This window comes from Trachinotus anak, unplaced genomic scaffold (genome assembly GCF_046630095.1).
Source record: "Trachinotus anak isolate AG129_WGS33_773 ecotype Australia unplaced genomic scaffold, CSIRO_AGI_Tana_v1 ptg000033l, whole genome shotgun sequence".
Lineage (NCBI taxonomy): Eukaryota > Metazoa > Chordata > Actinopteri > Carangiformes > Carangidae > Trachinotus > Trachinotus anak.
The window spans coordinates 4,737,628-4,759,947 of record NW_027273884.1 but is presented as its reverse complement, the minus strand read 5'-3'; the positions used below and the strand labels follow the sequence as shown (position 1 = coordinate 4,759,947).

General features: G+C 41.6%; 1 protein-coding gene across 7 annotated transcripts in view; it reads left to right on the top strand.

The window, feature by feature from the left end:
* The window catches only part of myt1lb (myelin transcription factor 1-like, b), a 94,615-nt gene extending 75,233 nt beyond the window's left edge, over positions 1–19,382 (top strand). For 3 of the 7 annotated variants that reach the window (XM_071471366.1, XM_071471368.1, XM_071471365.1), the window contains exons 12-23: positions 4,413–4,655; positions 6,411–6,532; positions 7,069–7,131; positions 7,892–7,960; positions 8,536–8,598; positions 8,761–8,844; positions 11,988–12,209; positions 12,970–13,064; positions 13,683–13,786; positions 13,879–14,022; positions 14,934–14,996; positions 16,655–19,382. In XM_071471366.1, coding sequence (XP_071327467.1) covers positions 4,413–4,655; positions 6,411–6,532; positions 7,069–7,131; positions 7,892–7,960; positions 8,536–8,598; positions 8,761–8,844; positions 11,988–12,209; positions 12,970–13,064; positions 13,683–13,786; positions 13,879–14,022; positions 14,934–14,996; positions 16,655–16,795 — 1,413 coding nt within the window. In that variant the 3' untranslated portion in view covers positions 16,796–19,382. The remainder of the gene's footprint in view (positions 1–4,412; positions 4,656–6,410; positions 6,533–7,068; positions 7,132–7,891; positions 7,961–8,535; positions 8,599–8,760; positions 8,845–11,987; positions 12,210–12,969; positions 13,065–13,682; positions 13,787–13,878; positions 14,023–14,933; positions 14,997–16,654) is intronic. The other 4 variants (XM_071471369.1, XM_071471371.1, XM_071471370.1 and 1 more) reach the window with 4 other exon arrangements.
* The last annotated feature ends 2,938 nt before the right edge of the window (positions 19,383–22,320 follow it).

The following is a 22,320-nucleotide window of genomic DNA, read 5'->3' as shown; positions in this document are numbered from 1 at the left end:
GGCAGTTTTTTATTTTCTGTCTGGGGATCAGATAGGAGCAGGACGAAGCGCCGTTTGACACGGCGTGAGCCCAGTGTGTCATTTCTGAGGAGATAAGGTGACGGTGTTCCTGTATTATCTGCACCCAGATGCTGAGCTGGAAAATGGGGGCCAGAAGGAGAGCGCACAGCAGAGGACTAATGCTGGTTTAATGCTAATGTTGACAGCGGAGACTGCGAGAGAATGAGAGCCAAGGTGATAGAATTGAAAATAAAGAAAGAGAGCAAAGACAGCCTCTTTGGTGAGAGGTTTCTAAATGTCACAGTGCCGGAGGAGAGGAGAGGAGAGGAGAGGAGAGGAGAGGAGAGGAGAGGAGAGGAGTATAGAGGAAAGAGTTATAGAAAAAGAACGGAGAGTTTAGGAAAGGAGTAGGAAAGCAAAAAAAGTCAAAAGCAACATACTTCCAAAAAAAGGTGGTGGCTACAAATGCCCGCAGCAGTCCAGCTCTTCCTCTGGTCCTATCTCATTTTCTTGTCTGTCCTTCTCCTGCTCAGGGGGGCCAGACAGGCAGGATGCTCTCAGGGCAGGATGGGAAGACAGGAGCCTTCAGATTTCAGATCAGACTTTCAGATCAGGTTTCTTTTCTTCTTCTTTCATCTCAACACCTCACCTCGTGGCGCACACTGTTCTGTTCTATGTCTGAATGAAACTTCACGCACGCACACATTCTTACATCTATTCTCACCTCCCGTTTTTTTTTTTTTTTTTTGCAGTCAGCCTCTCCGCTTGTTTCTCTGTCTCTCAGTCTACTCATTGAATTTATTGGTAGCTGGGTCGACTAAAGGACTGAAGTGAATTGTGTGTATTTAATGTCTTAAAAGCAAAATGCTGTGTTTATAGTGATAAACTGATGTAAGCAGTTAAAGAGAAATTCAGTTTCAGGGGAATCCCTTCTTATTAAAAGGAAGTTATGTTTTTAAGTGCTAGGCATGTTGAGTTGTGAGATTAGCCTACTCTGGCAGCGGTCCCCAACCTTTTGGATGGCAAACCCTGAAAAGAAGCAGTGTTTCCGTTTGTGAGCAGCTCAACCTCAGTGTGATTATAATAAATCAAAGATTATGGAAAAATCTGAAAAAAGTCTAAATTTGATTTGCAAAACTATATTTTTCTTCTCTCCTGTCAGTAATCTTCTTGTGACCTGTCTCAGGTTGGGAAGCACTTGTCTATGAGTCAAGTAGCAGCTCCACTCAAAGCTGGGAAACATAACTTTGAAGGACTACAGGTGTTTTATTTGAAGTGATTGATATCCATGAGAAGATAGATTTGTAGTTTTAAGAACCAAAAACCTTCTCAATGTAGTTTTACATCTCCTCTCTCAGGCTTCTCTCTGGAGCTCTCGTAACAACAGGTCAGTCAGCCAATCAGAAGAGACAGTTTGAGCCTATCTCCTGACTGGCTGACAGTTGGCTAAAAATATAGCAGATTTCAGGGTAAACACTCAGAGACACCAAATCCTGCAAGGTTGGATGGCTGAGAGCAGTGACTGCTTTGTTGTGACATCACAAAGTTCCAGAAGTCCTGACAGCTGGTTTTAAGGCTCAGTTTCTGAATACAGGCTGTGTGCATTTCTCTGTGGACTGAGGCTCTGATACTTTCACAGTATTAATATAGAACCTAGACCTGCTTTATAATCAGAAACATATGGACATCTACCTTTATACAATATAGGAACTTTAAACATTTACTTTCAAAGCATAGCATTTTGCATTCCTTCACCAGTTTCTACTTTCCAGGCAGGTACATACCATTCCAACATCAAGGGACCTAAAGTTACTTGAAATAGCCAATAGATCACAATTAACATCATGTTTGCATTTACTTTTCTCAAGTTGTTGTTATACTCGGGCTTTGCTTGTAGATTTTAGTAAAATCTGTCTTACATCATAAAGAAAACTCTACTACAAGAGAAATTTAGGAAAATGATGTAATATTACTAACAAACAATAAACTCATTGAATGTCACTTGCTTACACGTGCACTGTCTGCCATAAACAATATACAAAGGCAGACAGGTCTCACAGGTGTTCTTGTTTTAACATGAAAAGAAAAGTTTCTTTGTAGAACAAGCTGATTTTTTTGTGTAATGTTGGCAGCAGTAAGCTTCCATATATTTCAAATGCCCCTCCCAGTACTTATAGTCTAATGCCATTTAAAGGATAATATTAAAGCAAAGAAATTATTTGTACTTTTGAAAATGATTTTGACTGTAGGCTAACAACAAGTGTTAAACCCTCAGCTTTAGAGAGAGGCTGTATTTCCCTGAGCAAAGCTGGGAATGACTCCAAGGACATCCCAACATTTAGCCAAAATAAGCTAATCTTGGTGTCAGCATACTATCTAACTACACTGAAAAACATAAACAGGCATCCGGGGAGGAAACGGTGAGCACAGTGAGAGAAAGTGAAGAGTGAGACGTGAGCGTAGGAAAGGCCAGAGATGCAGTCGGGACATGGTGCTGGTTTTATTTTGAGACCTGGAGGAGGTGGGCGGAAGTAATGTGGCGGGAATTAGCAAGTGACCTCTCACGCTCCGGCCCTCTTCCTCCCAGCGTCGTCGTGGCAGCGAGGGGTCAGGGGGTTACGGTGGGGTCAGATTGAGAAGGGGTGGTCTCAGATGAAGGGGGTGGGGCGCATCCTCACATGTCATCCTCGTTAATTCGATATGAAGGGGTGGGTCACGTTAATTGGACAGTGACATACAACACGAAGGCTGACAAGGACAGGGCAGTCCGGCGAGCATATTCACCACGACAAGACGAGTCATGGCAACACACAGCGAGCGTGCACCGTCAGATAGCTTCCTCTGCGACTTGACCTTTACATAACACAGACTGTTTCTATTGTATCTACAGTCCCTTTTCCTCCTTCTACTTGTAGTGGAGGTTTACTAGTGAGTGATGTAATGTCAGCTGAACAGTTTTGTAGGTAAAGGGCCCAGATTGTGTTGTGCTTGTTCAGCCCTATAATGAGCAGTCTTTGTGTTTAGCAGCCCATCATCTCCGTGTTTGTCTGTCTGGCGTGATTCCCACGTTTTTATGGTACCTATAGTTCACAGTGAGTTATTTTTCTCCACAGACTAATGACCGAGCAGCAATAATGTTTTACTGCCCCTTTTTTTCGACTATTTTTAAGCCCTCGGTTCAGCCGCAGTTCTTGCAGAGTTTGCGCCCTATCACCTCGATCACCCCGTGCATTTGAGTCAGTGTGCATCACGGAGGTTTTGGCTCCAGACACCAGGAGAACCCACCCTCAGGGACACTGTCGGCTGGAATAAGCATTAGAGCAGGCCCTTCCTGCTCGTGAGAGGGAGCGAAAGGAGTGAGGAGGATGAGGAGGAGGGAATAGATGAAAAAAGAGCGGAGACATAAACACATGCACATACCCACCAAAACACGGTCCCTGAAGGTTAATGACCCGTTTGATTTATACAGATTTATAAATATATATATATATGGTGTAGATTAAAGAAAACAAAGCATGCATAAATGTATGGAAACAAACAGACACTCAGCGGATAAAGTGAATGCTGTAGTGAGCAGCCAGTCTTGCTGGATGTGACCCACTTTGTTCCAGTGCACAGTAGAGTTCGGCCTCTGTTTTTTGGGTTTGCAGCAGTCAAGCTCCAGCCACTGCTGCTCATCACGGCTCTCAGCCCCACCCCTCACCCTCAGCCCCTGCCCCCTGTGATGTCCACTCGCATTAGGCTCACACACGCACAACGCAAAGTCACGCATACACACACACACACACACACATCCTTCTGACTGCACATTACAGACTTTAGTGGGATGGAAGGAAAGAGAGAGACGGAGAGAGAAAGAAAGAGGGAAGGAGGGGTTCACAGAGGGATGCACTCGTCCTGGAGCACTGATGACCTCTTCTTCTTTTGACCCTCTTATGAGTGTCACGCCACGTTGTTACTGTACACTGCGAGTGTCTAATGTTTCATGCTAGACAGACTTGGGCAAAAATAAATTGGAATATTGTTTCAGATATTTGAACTGCAAGTGTTCTTGATCCATCTTTCCAGAGATCTGAAAAGTTCAAAAGTTCAAGCACTTTTCATGTACGTCTTTAGTATTCATCATGTATCCAGCTACTGTTTTGCCCAGCTCTGATCCCAGGATATGAATATGTGTGACTGCTATTTAATCAGAAACTCTCTCTCTCTTTCATCCCTTTCTCTCCATCCCTGCCTCCTTATGTCCTGCGCATCCTTTTACCCCCTCTCTCATAATCATCTGACTGAAAACTCTACATGCACACACACACACACACACACACACACACCCATCTCCTCCACATATACTGACCTGACCTTTCCTCCCACACACATGCACATGCACAAAAACCACATCCACATGCACCTTCCAGAGTCCTGGTCTAGATGTTGATGAGAACGGTACGTTGGACCTGAGTATGAGCAAGCGTCTGTGCAGCGGTGGTGGTGGTGGTGGTGGAGGGGACTCTGTGCTCACCCCTCTAGAGCCCATGTCCCCCCAGAGGCAAGCTGCCCTGCTGGGCTCCCGCTGCTACGGCATGGGGGATGCCGCTGACTGCTGGGACCTGCCAGTAGACTACACCAAGATCAAACACATAGATGAGGACGAGAAAGAGGTAAAGGGGGAAACAACGAGGACGGTTGTTGTAAATACGTCTGACTGCTAATGTCTGGTTGTGGCCAGATAAATGAGAAATGATGCTATGTATCATTTTTTTGAAGGAAAGATGGAGGAGAATTCCACACTTTTATTTTTTCATCAGCTAAACCCATAAGTTCAAATGATGAAGCTCAGAATAAAACAGAGACAGATGATGATGAGTGATAGTGGTAAAGCAGTAGTATATGATAGTTTGTGGTTTTTGAAGGCGTGCATGTGTCTTTTATACAGTCTGTTCCATGCCCAAATTATCTCCCTCCAAACCACTGATTCAACACAGTGCCTCCAAGTCAAACATTTGCCTTGCCATCTGATTCTCCTCTAGGTTTCTTACCGCCCTGTCTGACTCACTGCTATATATTTGGAATCATTAGAAAGTCATATTAGGGATTTTTGAGGGAAACCTAATGAATCTGCATGTTAATTGATGTCAGCATTGCCATGCACAGAGGTATCTGCTCTGTTTGTATCATGCTCCCCTGCATGCTGGCTTTCTGTTTTTACATTTCGCTCTTCTCCAAAATGAATTATGCAAAGTAGCACCTTGGGAGGGAATCGAAATGGCTCATCTCATCAAAGAACTGCTGGAAATCAATGCAGCACTGCTGGGTGCGCCTGTCAGTGTGTGGAGGCGCTTGCATGTACAGTACATGTGCCTCTGTGTGTGTGTGTGTGAGATGTGAATATTCATATGAGTATGTGCATGTCTGTACCCATGTCTCTTTGGGAGTGCGTCTGCGTGTATATGCGAGTTTCATCCCTAGCCTACTTTTGCTCTGCATCTGTGTATGCATGCATGTGTCGCTCTCCTTCCCGCCTGCCTCTCAGGCTAACGCTCCCTTTAATTGGAGGAGCTCACTGGCTGACCCAGCATCACACACTCCGAGACAGCTTGAGCGCCGGATAATTTGGGCTGTATCTGGTCCTGTCTCTTTATGGGCATTACTGTATATACACTGCAAGCATGGAAGAAAGGAAAGAGGATTTGCATCAACAGCCGATGTGCCCCGGCTGTGTGCACTGCAGACAAAGCACAGCCCCACACCAACACAGGCAGCAGCGGTCTGACACTGCACCACAGTGCCACCTAGTGACTGGCTGCTGCATTACAAACCTACACCCAGCCAACTCCCCGAATGTTCTGTTCTCACTCACAGGAATGCTGTGTGAACAGGTACATACCCACGAGTGAGCCCGCACACACACACACACTGTTCATTTGGCACTGAGTCATTATTTCCTCTCAGGGATTCTGTTTTCTGCCTCTGTGAGATTGACAGGTGAGGCTCAATAGTCACACAGGCTCAACCATTAGCATTCAAATTGACAAGACTCTATGGGCTGACAGGTGTGCATGTAGTGAGTGTGTGTGTGTGTGTGTGTGTGTGTGTGTGTGTGTGTGTGTGTGTGTGTGTGTGTGTGTGTGTGCACGTGTGTGAGGTAAGGACAGAGGTAAGAAAGGGTGAGGGAAAAAGGGACTCTAAAATCAGAGTTTTCATCATGTGGCAGTTGATAAAATGCATTCCAACTTTCAGACTGTGGAGTGTTTTTCAGTACATGCACCTCAAGATGATTTCTTAAAAATGTAAAATGATGGAGTAACCAAAACAAAATCCCTCTTCCTCTCTCTCTCCTCCCCTTTCCCTCTTTTTGTCTTCCTCCTCCCCATTCATCCCCCTCCTCTCCTCCCTCTGCTTCCCCCCGACCTCAGCCGGATGACCTGGACCCCTTCCACGACCTGCTGGAGGACCGCTCCTACACCACAGACGTTAACATGCCCAGCCCCAAGCCCAAGTATATCCAGTGCAAGGAGAGTAAGAAGGACCTGATAACGTAAGAGCCCCCCTACTCTCCCTGATGTCCCAGTATTCCTCCTGTCCACCTGACCCCCCCCCCCCCACCCTATCCTATTTCTTACTCTTTTGTTTTCATCCTTCTCTGTGCTCCAGTTAACCTCAGAGAACCACCTCCCTTTCTCCTCCCCCGTCCTGTGCTGCTGGCAGTGGCTTGCTATATGACTTTTCTTTTTTATTTATTTATATTCCTTTTTTTTTTTTTTTTTTTATTTAACAGCTTTATCCATTTGTCCACACTGATCTTAGATCTGGTAGCTTCTACTGATGCCTTTCTTGTAGTTTCCCTCTTTTGATGCTTTATCTTTATCACACACAACACTAGTTGTCAGTATCATGCTATATCAAGTGTGGCTGATCTCAGGAAGCATGATATTATTCACAGACAGTGAAGCTAAACTGGAAACAATGAAAACCAAAAAATAAAATCTGAGACAATCCCCTTTTTCTCTAATTTTCACATTTTTCTTCTCCTTCCCTTTGGGCTTATAAATCTGTCTATTTTTCCGGTGGCAGATGTCCCACACCGGGGTGTGATGGAAGTGGTCACTTGACGAGCAATTTCGCCTCACATCGAAGGTGTGACTTCCTTTTCTCCTGGTGGATTCTAAGTCTATTTCTCTTTATTGTTTTCAGCTTACCTCGACTATGCTGTCAAACACCTGTAGGCAGAATGTCTCTCTCTTTTATTTGTTAGCCCTTTGACTATTGGCAGCTTGACATCCTGAAACGAGGCCATCAGGACGTGAGACGAAATTAATTAAAGATTGGATACATGCTCATTTTTAAGCTAAACCCTGGGATGAAATTACCTCTCAATGGGTTGTGTGTAAAGCCCTCTAAGCTGATGTTATTCGGTCCTCCAGGCCCCCTTCCCATAGTGCAGTGCAGACTAAGCATTTACCATTCAGAGCAAGAGGACTTAAGCAGAATTGCTGCGTGTTCCAGCGTGAGATGAGTGGGACTGAGTGTGTACAGGCTGACATGGCGGCATGTGCAGGAGATTTCCCCCTGAACACGCTCACTATTCTGATGACGTTCTAGTCTTTGACATCAAGTCAGACCTTTAATTCACTCAGTCCTGTCTGAACACAGTGCAGAGCAGAACATGCTTGTTACATAAGAGTTGAAATACTCAGAGGGTTAATGTTCTCTAATCGACTCCCTGCACTTGCATCATGGCTTTTTTGCATTTTCTGATGGGTGTCTTGTGTACGCACGTGTTTGTACAGTATGTGTCGAGTGATATGAGTGCGGGCTGAGAGACTGCTTTGTGTTACAGTGGTTGGGGTGTGTTGTCACTCTGGTGGAACTAACGTTGCACTGGTGTATTTTTCAGCCTCTCAGGTTGCCCTTTAGCTGATAAAAGCATTCGAAGTATGCTGGCCAACAACGCACAAGAGCTCAAGTAAGACGTGAGATGACTCATTCACATGTACGATCTGTGTGTCTTGCTGATTTGCCTAGAGTGAGGTCAACATTATTGATGTTAGTTCATATAAGTGCAAAAAGTGGTCAGGTAAAGCACTGTGTGGGTAGAAGCAATAGGCTGCTAGTATGTGGAGCTCAAGGAGATTTATTACACTCCTGTTTCAGAGAAACTGTTAAAAGCAGACTGATGATATTCAGTGTTTTGCTTATTGTCAATAAAATCCACTAAAAAGACCAAAACCACACTGTTGCACTGGGACACATGTTCATTTGTTGCTATGAACACACACACACACACTAACTCATTAAAGGACAAAAGTGTATTAATACTCCGCTGCTTGTAGTCCCCATCAAATAGTACTATTTCCTACAATGCCCACTTGTTGTAGGAAAATAATTCAGTCTTTTTAAAAAATAAAAATATATATTCATGATCAATTTTAAAGATTGAAGTCTTTATTAGGAACTAGGAAGAGACAGACTTTTGATGATCCTTAAGGACGCTGCACTGTTGCTGTAGGCCCTGAGCCCTTTTTGTGTTTTCTGCCCCAGGTGCCCGACACCAGGGTGCGATGGTTCGGGACATATCACTGGCAACTACGCCTCACACAGAAGGTACACAGACACACACTCTACAGCAGACACACATCCAACAGCACTCTTTTCTATCTCACATACATAAAGTTCTTATGTTACTCTGCCCCTCCCTTACACACACACACACACACACACACATACTTTATGCTTCCATTTTGTAACACTGTCATTTATCTGCAGTCTCTCAGGGTGTCCGCGGGCCAGGAAAAGTGGGATAAAGATCATCCACAGTAAAGAGAACAAGGAGGACCAGGAGCCTATCAGGTACAGTACAGACACTGATCATCAGTCTTCTGTTTCCCTGATACTGAAACTCCCCGTCCTGCTACCAACACTGCTCACTGTTCTCAGCTTACTTCACACATTTCTCATGAGACGCATGAAAAATGACAGATGACTTTACTGTTTTTTCCCCCTTTTAAAATGATGCAAGGAAGCTACGTGAATGGGAACAAATTGATCTGATTAAAAATCAGAACACTGGACCGATGCAAGCACAAATAAATGAGGATAAGCTCTGACAAGACAAATGTGCTACGGGTGTAAAGTTTCAACCCAAATCTAAAGGTTGCAGGGGGGAAACTTCAGAAGTGCAGACTTGTAGCAGTTTAGAAAGGGGAGATTCTGCAGTCTCTGGTGAACTCCTGCAGACGCACAGGTAGGGGAAGACAGAGAGGCAGGCAGAGAGGGAGAGATAGAGGCAGAGAGAGATTGATTGTACTTTACCTAAATTCCACAGTGGGTTTCTCAGGTCTCAGCCCTGCAGCTGCATTGATTTCTCTGGTGCTGCACAGCAACACTTTGGCCGTTCTTGAACATGTCATTCTTAGGAGAGTGTCACCAGCTCTTTTGACATGAACATATCTCTGTATATATTAATCACTAAAGAATCAAGAGAATTAAGTATGTTAAAAGTCCAAAATATTATTATGTCCCATATTTTTCACTTTTCCGGTGTTATATTTGAAGTGTTGATATCCATAAGAAGATATATTTGGGGTTTTAAGAACCAAAAAGGATTTCAATGTAGTTTTACATCTCCTCTCTCAGGAGCTCTAGCAACAATAATGTCCAGCAGGCCCTCCATGCTGGACATTATTTATTTCTGGATGACAGTCAGCTGGGCACTTCTGGACTGTTACAGTACAGATTGGTGGGTGGTAGCCTCACCAGCACAGCTCTGGATTTGTTTTCTGCCCAATTTTGGCTCCCAGGTCACTGACGTGGTGTTGTGAGCAGATATCTGGTTCAGGCAGCTGAAACATTTTGTGGCTTGAACTCATATCCAAAGTTCCTCTGCGAAGATAAGAAAAAGGTGCTGTCACTGGGGAGGCTGGTAAGAATGTTCAGACCTTACTAGAGCAATATTTCTTACACCATCAAGAGTTGTCAGCCAAAAAAAATTCACAGATGTATAGAGCGTAAAATGTTATTAGTTTAATTTACCCTCAAGCCTAAAACAAAGATTGTCCTAAATAGTAAAAGTGATGGACAAAGAGAGAAAAATGAATTTTAAATGAAAAGACGAGAATCAACCAGATAAAACTTGACAAAGTCGGAAGCAGCTTCATGTGTGGGTTAAACAAAGGCTGCTAAGAAACTTTCTGACACCAGAAAAGACACTGTTCTGTTCTTATAGTATGAACACTGTCCAGTCATATTCAAGATGACCAGGCTACACAGCAGATTATCTGCTGTTGTGCTACTTCCTACATATTGCTGCCCACACTGCACTCAGGACTTCAGGGAGATGGTCTAATTGAATTTTAACCCACTTTAAATAAATGCTGAAAAAAATTGAGAATAACAGGATCAAACCACATGTCGGTGTAAAATAAAATATCCACTCAGTTCCACAGTAGTGATGCTGCCAATCACAATACCATCCATCATCCTTAGCCCTTTAAGGTCCTCTACAAGAAAAAAGCAATGGAAAAATTATTTCTTTGCATTTTTTGTTAATAACAACAATCAATTGTTTTTATTTAAACAGACCCCACAGTTATTTGGATGTAGGCCTCTACCAAACGGTTGAGAAGTCCTTTCATGGTAAAAGTATAAATGCATTTCTAAAGACCTACTGGTCTACTGATATAGTCAAGCAAATGGGAGGCTGATCCTAGATTAGATGTTTTCTCAGGTAAATGAGACAAATATTGGAAATTGACAGATGACAGAGAGGATTCGAATGTGATGTTACTACATTGGTCAAGGAAGACCACAAATTCAGTTCTTATTTGTTTTAGGGAGGTCTGAATTCAGATGAAATAAAGACACTGAAAAAAACTGTCTTGCTATCTATAATGGAAAAATAATTTAAAATCCTAATGGGATCCTAATGGCACACGTGCTTATTGGAGTTCTACACAAAGACTATATGTATTTGTCTAACTAAAGAATTTGGTCCAATGGGTGCAGGACATTTTTGGGAATATTACTAACAGGAAACTCACCACTTTTCTTCTGGTTGGTTCTCCTGGTGAGGTCGTTCATCCAGCATTTCCACAGTCAGTCTGAAAGTGTCACAGGAAGGCCACACAGCTCCACGAAATGTGCAAAGTCACCACAGTTTCACAAGTAATGATTCATCTAATGTGAAACTGTTGTGGCAGTGACATTTGGAATTTGCACACAACTAGAATTAAGGCAGAAAGCAGTAAATATGGAGGCGCAGGGAAGGTTCACACCGAACGAAATATCACGTAGGTTGCCACGCTTCATTAAGACTGTAGAGAAAAAAACCGAGGAGAGACCATTTGTACCGGAAGTACAGAGGAGAATTGTTTGATGGGATGTAATTTACTGTAATGAATCAAGGTTAAGATTTTGGGCCTGGGTGGATGGATTACTTCTCGCTTCTGATCTATGTTTACCAGGGAAATATCTCAGATATTCTCACATAGTGCAGACAGAACATCCTGCACCTTTTTTACAGTCGAAAAGCCATGAAGTTGAGCTAAAACCAGCCACTTGATACTTTCATAACTGATGCTTTGCTTTAGCCAAAATCCATTTTGCCTGGTGTGACATTTGGAATTATTTACTGCCTCATTGCATCTGATTAGCACTGGTGTTGATGCACTGTCAGCAATCCAGAAGTGTGATAAGGCTGCCACTGGGACAGCTTTAAAATAAGATGATCATATCTTTGTTTATATCAAAGCACAAGAGATAGAGGGGGGCAGAAAAATCACTATAGTCTATGGTGTTTTTGTACTTGGGAGGTAAACAAACTGTAGTGTGTACCAGCAGCTGAGACTCAGCAGGTCAGTGTCTAAAGGAAAGTAATGTCTCCAATATGATGAAAAGATGACAATTTTGAATCTGTAAGCAACTGAAGAGTGTGGTTGAAGGCACAGAAACAATGGAAATGACTCAAGGAGAGTTGTTTCCCTCTGTCCCCTCAGGTGTCCAGTCCCAGGTTGTGATGGTCAGGGACACGTGACAGGGAAGTACGCATCCCACAGAAGTGCATCTGGGTGCCCTATCGCAGCCAAGAGACAAAAGGATGGCTACCTAAACGGCATTCAGTTCACGTGGAAGTCTGGCAAGACGGAGGGCATGTCCTGCCCTACGCCGGGCTGTGACGGCTCGGGTCATGTCAGTGGCAGCTTCCTGACACATCGAAGGTGGGTCTAGGCTACATGGCTGCAGTATTAAATAACTTATATAAGTATTTATATGAAGAAAGTTTTTTCTGTGCTCACCTTAAAGCACCTAGGTAAATATGTATGACTAAATAAACAACCATCAAAGTTTGCAATCAAACATCCTTATGTTTTATTTATGATGCAGTCCATCAAGAGTGTGTTGATGTGCTTTAAACAGATTTAATTGACAGTTTTCTGTCAATTAAACAAAGAACCCACCAACTGTCATCAGATATGGATTCAAATGTAAAACTGAAAAACAGCACAGGCAGAGATCTGTGAAATCACATGATAAGAACCAAAACAGTTCTAACTCTGGCAGAAAAGTTTGTATTCATATAAAACCCCATCATTTATTAATGATATTAATGATGGTGTCATCAAGGTATCTTGAGTTGGGCTTAGCAAAATCAAAAATGTAACAGAAAGCCTGTGTAGCAAACTAGTAGTGTGGAGTTTGGAAGGTATGGGGGTTTGGGGGAGTCCAGGAAGGTCCAACAAAAAAAATGCTATTGGTTGCATTATGAGAAATGTAGGATCCTCATCATTTCCTGTCTTTGTGATGAGTCTCCAAACTTCATTTAAGTGCAGGGCTAAATTCCAGAAGCCTGCAAGACAATGATGGAATATTTCTTAGCAATCTCCCTATATATAAAACCTGACAGTCTATAAACTACATTGGCTCATTGTGTGTGTTGAATGCAGTGAAACAGTCCTTCCTTCATGTCTCTGCCTCCAGTCTGTCAGGTTGTCCGCGTGCCACCTCCGCCATGAGGAAAGCCAGGCTCTCCGGAGTGGAATTGCTAACAATAAAGCAGCAGCGTGCCAGTAACGGTAACTACAACCACACTCACCCACACAATACAGCCAATCAGGGACATGGATGTGGAATGATTAACTGAGCAGAGTTCCAACTTCATATAATAAACCAATCAGGAGGGCGTGTGTGTGTGTGTGTGTGTGTGGGGGGGGGGGGGGGGGGGGGGAGCAGCATCAGAGTAAAGGCTTAAATTGGAAATAAACTGCCATTCAGGAGTAGAGTGTAAATAATGAGAAGAGTGGCTCCAGTCTGGGAGGACAGAGCTGGGTGTACGTGGCAGTAATCAGACATGTAATATCTGCACTAGCTTGTAGTTGTGTCCTCCATCTGTTTTCCCAACACTTCACCCCGGACTGCACTGAAATCCAACGCTTCATAACGAAATGCAACAAGTTCATAATGTAATTTGCCTGTGAGACTGTTGAGTCTTCAACAGTTAAAATGACCTGACCCAGTTCTATTGTAAAGGTGAAGACAGTCACACTCAGTGTCCGGCAGGAGTCTCACTTAGCTGCAGAGTCATATTGTGTCATTTTTTTTATTACTTCAGTGAAGCGTAAAGGCTGTTAATTCAATTTATGACCGAGGTTCTGCAGTAAAGTGTCAGTGCTAATGCTGCTCCTCCTCTGCAGGGCTGGAGCACGAAGACGAGATCAAACAGCTGGATGAGGAAATCAAAGATTTAAGTGAATCTAATTCACAAGTGGAATCAGATATGATCAAACTTAGAACACAGGTAAGTCACTTCCTGTCTGCGCTGGTGTGCGCCTGCCTTTTGAATACCAAGCTGTACTGTAACATCCTGCCATCTGCCGTTTCTCTCCTCAGATCACAACAATGGAGTCCAACCTGAAGTCCATAGAGGAGGAAAACAAGGTGATTGAACAGCAAAATGAATCTCTCCTGCATGAGCTGGCCAACCTCAGCCAGTCACTGATTAACAGTTTAGCTAATGTCCAGCTCCCTCATATGGTAAGGGTCACCAGGAACGGCAAGCCGGCAAGTTGCAGAATATTGCTACCTGTAGCGTTATAGCAGCTTATTCATTTATTTGTTTATTTAACCGCAGCCTATTGTGCATGCTTAGCCTAAAATGTGGAGCATTGCTTGTCTTTCCAAACACCGAGGGGGAGTTGTGAAATAAGGTTTGACTGGGCATGTAGTGGTAGCGACTCTAAGAACTGAAATGATACATTCAGCTGTTTGTGTTAAAAGTGTGTACAGAGAAGAATGACGATTAAAGGCTTTATTATAAAGTGGCAGTGGACATTTTAAGGATGAAACCCTGTTTTTGTAGAATTATCACTGACAAAATATCCGTGTGCTTAAAACACTGTATTCTATCTGCTATCATTCTTTTTTTTTTTTTTTTGGCTCTTGAAGATAACAAAACGAGTTACTAAGATTTCCATTGTATTCACACTATTTTGTCCTGTTTTATCCTTCACAATGCCATTATGTCATGATATCTCTTGCATGTTGAATCAGTTACCACTCACTGACAAAGGAATGACTCAAACCTCAGTAAAGTATCCTTCTCTAAGTGGCAAGCCATTTTTATAATTGCATCTTCCTTTTATATTTCAGCAGTTACGATTAAAAAAAGGATCCATGACACTGGAGTAAAATTAATTTAATTTTACAAATGATACCTCCTCACAACACCAGCGGGCCACTCATGGCCATGGGTTGGCCTGGCTCTGTGTTTGTCTTAATGTCTTGTATGTCTCCATCAATGTACAGCTTCTATTTTTTCCTATTTTCCCAGGTCCTCTGAGTGTGGCTGCATATCTGATACTGCCACCTAGTGTTTATATTTGAGAATAACTACTTAGTCTCTCAAAGCAAGCTAATAGAAATGTGTCCCTTCCTTCCCTCCGTAGAAACCACTGGCACACAAAGAGCCTCCTCTAAGGAATAACAGCTGCTTACAGTTGCACCAGCAAGTAAGTCGTGATGTATATAAATTTACATTTTGCTTTGCTCATGCTCTGTATTTCAATGTTGTGTTCCACCTCCTTAAGCAAAGAAAGGCCGAGGCTTTAAATCTTACAAACAACTGAATACCTAATTGTGAATTTAATTAGTACCACTCAATAAATGTGGTTTGAATTCCCCTCTTTCAAAAAAAATAACTGATATTAAGTATTGTTTTTTGTTTGTCTGTTTCTTTTTTTTTATTGATAATAATTAATCTGTTGGAATCAATCAGATCTCTGTCCTATCAGGTCACAGTGCTCCCTTAAGTAGCTGTCAGTCCTGATATGGATGACCACAATAACTTCATTTCATTATTCTTTTACCATATGATATTAACACTTAGTCCATTTGTTTTCAAAACTCCTTCTGATAGAGTTTCCATTTGTCAGTCAGGAGACATATTTATTGTTATCTGTTTCAGTGCTGTTATACACAGTATCCTTAACAAATATTTGCAAATATTTGTCAATTTCATTTGTATTTTGTCTCCCATTACAGCACAAAATCTGTATTCAACTGAATTCAAATTTGAATGCAAATACTATCATTGCTATGGTTCTTTACCAAGACGGTGAAGATCACTGCTGGGCTTTTACTATTTTACTAACCTCTCATTTGTAGATACATTAATTGTGTGAACTAAGAGAAGTTGCATCAAGCGTAGCTGCACTCAGCTTTGCTGCCAATTTGCCCCAGTGGTCACACACAGTTCCTATGGCCCGTTTTCTCTGCAGACCAAGGTTGTTAAGAGAGCGCTCTGTAAAACAGTTGACAGGACGCCTGGAACTGCAAGCGTGGTTTTGTATCTACAAGGTTTGCATAATTAATCGACATATAATTAAAATCACAATATGGCTAAGAGCAATATCCAAATCACTGGGGCTGCTTTTTTTTTTTGATAAAGGTTAAATGTGTCACAACATTGTTGTGCATTGTTAGCACCATAAGCATTGTGTTGCTACAGAGATGCCCCGGCCTACAAATCATATTCTCTTCAGTCTTCTCTAAGTAAGGGAACATGCTTGTTTGGTACAAGCCCCAACAAAAATCACATCATCATTTAAAAAAAAAATCTGTGAAAACAAAATGCTTAAATGATCATTTCAACTGAAATCATGACTTATATCACAATCGCAAGATCTGCCAAAATAATCACAATATGATTTTTTTGCATGTTGTGCAGCCCCAATATCCACCTATTATACTCACTGTGTGCAGTGGGTTGCGCAACACGGAAGCGAACCCAGGAACTTTTTTGTCTTGTGCACTTTGTGAGTGTTTCGATTCAAGTGAACAAGTGTCATACAATACTAATGTTCAGCAATTATTACCTTTCACAATAAGGTGTTCAAGTTGCTTTTGAAATTCAAATTGTTTTGGCCTTAATTTGCTCATGGCATTCATGTAGCAAATATGTGACATCTGTTTTTCTTTTTTTCTCTTATTATTATTGTGAAAGTAGTTTTGTTTATTTGTAACTGAACTATTCTGCAGCACAGTGGGTGGTAGACAAAGCAACAGTTTTAACCGTGTCATGTCTTCACATGTTTTGTTGAGACACACAACAACAATAAAAAATGAATCTCCTCTAAAAGCCTCCATGTTGTGTCTCCGTTTCCTGCAGGAGCCAATAAGCGAGCAGAACTTTGACGCCTATGTGACCACTCTAACGGATATGTACACAAATCAAGACCAGTACCAGAGCCCAGAAAACAAAGCCCTGTTGGAAAACATCAAGCAAGCTGTTCAAGGGATCCAAGTGTAACCATTCAGTACAGGGAGATTTTTGTTCCCCCGGCAGGTGTGGGTGGTGTATAAAGTCCACATACAAACAGGCAGTAACGGTTTGATCTCCTCAGTGCGGTGCAGTAACTTATATAGTGCTATATATTCTCAATTCTGTTCTCTCAAAAAAAGAGGTATTATGCGTAGGAAGACCTCAAGATAATTTATTTCTGTCTTTCTTTTCTTTTTGGGTCTTGCTTTGAGGAAGAACATAAAAGAGTAAACTGCAAAATAGTTTTTGAGGACATTCACATTTTGTACGTTTTCATATGAGCTGACATAGTGTCATGTAATGTTTCTAGCTGCTCATGTATGCACATTTTTAGTGTATATTTCTGAACAGTAAGCTAATGATAACGGAACGTGAGTTCCTTTTATTGTTGACAACAAAGCATTTTAGATGAAAAACTGGATAGTGAAATAAAAATGAAAAAACTACAAGCAAGGAGGAAGCTAGTTATTTTTCTCCTCACTGGGTGATTTTGGACTTGATGATTTTAGATGTTTTCTTCTTCTTCTTCATCTTCTTCCTCTTCTTCCTCTTCTTCTTCATCTTTTTCTTCTTCTTCTTCTTCTTCTTGCGTGTAGATTGTTCAAGAGCAAGAACTGGTTTGCAAATTTCTTTATTTTCTGACAATGCTTGAGAAACGTTTGTGTTTTGTTTTGATGAAAAAAAGATGTGTAGCTGTAGGTGGGGGCATTTTTAATTGGTGCGCTAAATGAATCCGGAGAGGAAACTGACCTGATGTATGTATGAATGTATGTATGAACAGTTATATTGTAAACATCATTACACGGAAACCCGATGGTGGAAATCCCATTATCTAGGAGAACCAGTTGACTCCTAGAGGAACACATCTGTGCGGTGCATGCATGTTCACATGCTCATCCTTAACTAATCTCAAGTAGAAATGATGTGTAAAGACAATGACCTAGACCACATTCTAGCCTTTCTAGTATCAAATCTGCTCAATCTCGAGACCTGTGTTGCTAGGATCAAGAAACGTCTCAGCAATATAATAATTAAATCATTTGTTTATAGTAGGTACAGGATGCAATCTGCAAAGGAAAAAAAAAGGTTGGGTATATGCAATTTCTTGTTTATAAGCATAGTGGGGTAACATGAATCTTTTTAATATAGCCTATGTAAAATATTGATTTTTATACAAATCTTTTAATACAAAAGTGTTTTTAAAAAAGAGGAGGGAACCTGGACATTGAGATTTAGAAGGGAAAGTATATGAGTTCCACTTTTTTTCTGTACGATTTTGCACAGGGACACCTTCGTTTCCATGTTTTGATGTTCTTACAGGAACTAAAAGCAGTACCCGGACACCTAAAAGGAGGGTTTCAGAGGGTTTTGTAAAGAGTATTTATAGAGTATGACAGCGGGACTTACAGGGTCACTGTCCCCACTTATGTGCCAGTAGACTATTTGCACTTGTCCTTGAAGATATTATCCTTACGTACGGCGGCGTGCAATTTTCCAGGTGACCTCTTTGGCACACGATTGGAGTAACCAACTGCTTGGAGCCACTGTAGGTGTGGATTTAGTACCACTGAGAGAGGAAGAACAGGGACTTGAAATCAGAGCAGAGGATGATTATAACCATAGCAGTTATACTGTAGGCTATTATCAAGTGTAAAAACATTAACAATGTTCTTTCATTTTTGCTATGTTTTAGGAAGATGAAGTTATCCCCCAGCAGCACTTTATATCTAATCACTGTACAAAGGATTAAATAGTCAATCAATTCAAGGTTTTAAAAAAAGCAGAAGAAAACGAAGGTCTGGTGGAATGAGACCTTCGAGGGGTGATACAATCCAGCGTGACGCCCGTATGCCTGACTGTATGCACCCCTCCATTCTGTTGTTCTAGTTGTTAGCGATCATGTTCAGAATTTGCCTTTTTGAGAGCTAATGCAAAAGGTGCTTGTCGTTCACCTAATTAAATCTCATCTATTGTACTTTACTGTCCTCTTTCAGGACTCTACTACCCATCATCCATGACTGCATACGCCTTTTTCCACAGCATCGTGTCTGCAGCTTTTTGCCAATATAGTAATGCTTCAGTAGAGTAATAGCTAGTACCAGTTTTTGAATTAATTCTCATTATCAGTAAAAATGGAAACGGGGTTTTAAAGCACAAACTGGCTGCTCATCTGATGTTGGTACATAAATAACAAATCTGAAAAGAGTTATCTGTGACTATCTATAGGGAACACAAAAAGGTTGTCAAGTATTTAGAATGCTGACTTTTCATATAAATTATTGTGAATTCATCAGAGTTTATTATTTTATTTGAGCCAATTCATTTTGAGATTGATTTCAGTGACCATTAACAAAGACAGGATTTTGTATAAACTATTGTGCTCTCTGTGGAACTGAAGTTTGATTTATTTTTGTACTACACAGCATGGATTTGTTGACATTTTAATTTTGCTATAAATGTGTGAGATCACAAGTTGCTGTGATATTTAATTTATAAATTGTGAACTTTGTACAATTTTTGTCATGCTGGATGTTGACACATCTTACTCTGAATAAAGAAAAAAAATGTGTTGCCAGAGGCCTGTAAAATGATTTATTCCTGTGTGCTCATTACATATTTATACTCTCCACCAGCAGATGTCAGCAAACACCAAACTACACAGTCCACCGTTACACCACAGGAGCGCCTTCTGCAGAGCAGCTGCCAAAGATGATTCTTTACAGTGAGTTAAAAGCATAATCACTGATTTGCAAACAATCCTCAAATGATTCTTTTGCTGTTGCAAGCAAACTTGATTTTTTTTGTTATTGAAATACCTCAGTGTGACATGCTCATTAATTTGCATTCAGATGCAGCCAGTTCAGTTTGTTCGTTGAGTCAAGATGATCCACTTCACAATGGAGCAGTTAAAGACGGCTGTAAGGCTCTGTTCTGCAGGCTATTAAACTTTCTTTCTCTCTGTCCCTCCCTCACACCAGTGCACACCAATGCCTCATCTTGATACAGAAGTTTAGAATTCCTTTTTCAAAGTTAGGGGGTGTACGAGAGACAGACAGTTTATCCAGAATCCTCTATTTCAAGTGCGTTTTCTATTTCAAGTGTATTTTCTTAGACACAAGCTGAGTTTACTGAAGTGATGTCAGCTGAGTCATTTTCTCAGCCTCCTCCAGAGCCCATTGTCATAGGCTGAGTAGTGCTCCCTGTGACTATTAAAGGGACTGTGAAGTGCTCCTTTAACAGTGCAGAGTGTGAGCACTGTTTTGGCTCAGCACATTGGATGTGGAATGAAACTGTCACTTTGCGGTTAGTTGGGGTGTTTGGGGCTGTTCACATCAAGGGCAGACAGTGCAGGACTTGAGCTGTATTTATGAATTATGTTCCATTTCATAACAAAGCCAAATGAAGAATTATGTGAAGTTAAGTCGGTTTGCCTTTATTTGACAGTCACAGTGTAGAGAGAAGAGAGATGTGTATAACATGCAACAAAGGTCTGCAGCAGGGAATCAAACCATGGATGTTCAGTTTAGTTCAGTTCAATTTATGTTGGTCCTTATTATTATTTATACATAGTAAATACACCTAAAAATAAAACAAAGCAATATTTGCTGAAAAGGTTAAGCTATAGCTTATTACACCGGTCGTCTCCACATTACATTACATGAATCGGCAACCCTCTCACTACTGGCCAATGTATATTCTGTATGAATAATGTATAATACATACAGAGACAAACAACCGTTCACGCTCACATTCTCATCTACAGGCAGTTTAGAGTCACTAACTAACCTAATGAGCATGTCTTTGGATTGTGGGAGGAAGCCGGAGTACCCTGAGGGAATCCACGCAGACACAGGGAGAACATGCAAACTCCACACTGAAAGACCCCAGGCCCGGGCTCCGCCCCATAATGATCATATCTCAGTTTTATATTTATTTATTTTTAAACATTTCTTGACTTTGGCATCAATACATTTGGACAGTGTGATCGTCCCTGTTCATTTTCAATTTCAAATGAGTCTTTTAAGCACTTCCTGTGTATCTTTGAAAGGTTACAGGACCTCGATAGTTTTATTTTTTTTGCACATTTTTTGCTTTTATTTGGACACTTGACAGTGCAGAGGGAGACAGGGGACAAGGGGAGAGACAGGGGTATGACATGCGCCAAGGAACTCCAACTGGAACCCGATTTGGGACACTGTGAGCATGTAACATGAACCTTAACTATTCTGCTGTATTTTTAAGCATTGTAACATGTCTAAAGGGATAATAGTCAAAGCCCTGATTTTCAGAAACAACATGGTCAAATATCAAGACCCAAGTGGTACAATCAAAGATTTCATGTTCTCTAAAGTACAGGCAGAAATCTGCTTGGCGATCTGTGCTGACAGGCCACTGGAGAGTGTGCACTGATGTGTGTTCCTCTACCTGCCAGTGTCCACAGCATTTTGTACATGTTCCCCGTCTTTTTTGGGCCTTGTTGCACTTTTCATGAAGCATTTGTTTTTGTTTTCAGAGTTGGCAATGTCACTATGATTCTTAGCAAAAATTTCAATCTCATGGCACACTGCACATCATATGGTCCATGTCTAAATGTCAGCAGGTGGGTGTCACCTTTCACCGGCTCTGCCCTTTTGGTTTTCACTTCTCTTTTCATATTTATTTTGCTGAGGTGAACATAACTGTGTGTCAGTGCTCTCTGATTTACCCTGACAAACAGCCACTGCTCTCACATCCACTACTCACACATGAAAACATTTGAAAGAAAAATATCTGACAGTGGCTCAGGAAAGTCAACCGCGTCTCAGTTCATCATCATGTACCAAGAAACATTAAGCTGATCTTGCTGACATGGGAGGCTGTGGGTCAACATAGCCACAGTTCTAGGATGCTATAATATGCAGCAGGGAACTTAAAGTTCCTCTTTTCACATGTCTTGTATTTTTATCTGTGCGCATGTTTGTTTTGTTTCGCTTTGGTGAATAGTATATTTATTTATGACGTTTCTTTTGTGACACTTGACCTTGACTTTGACCTTTTGTTTCCATTGTTTGAGGGCCAGACTTCAGAACAAACTTAATAAATATCATGTTAGTATTGAAATGACCCAGACTTCACACAGATGGTGGAGCTCAAAACTAAATAAGATAATGACTTGGGCAACGAGAACATGGGAAACCTCAAGGAGCTTTGAAAGAAAGAGAGGTCATGCAGGTCATGAAGGTGATGTCAGCCGCAGCTTCCTGAACCAGGAGGCTACAGTGGTGTCACAGTAGATTTGGTATGACTAACACTGTGGGCCATATGAAGAGCCATAATGGCCTCCATGAGGAGAAAAGGCAGCAGTGTATCCTGATGGATTTTAACTATAGCTCTCTGTGCATGAAATAGCACAGTCCAGTGAGTACGTTGGTTTGAGCAAACCAGAATATGCTGAAACAACGGCACCCTTGTTAATCTGTGCCTGGAGTCTGTCAGGCTGTGGAAATGCTAACAATGACACAGCAGGGTGCCAG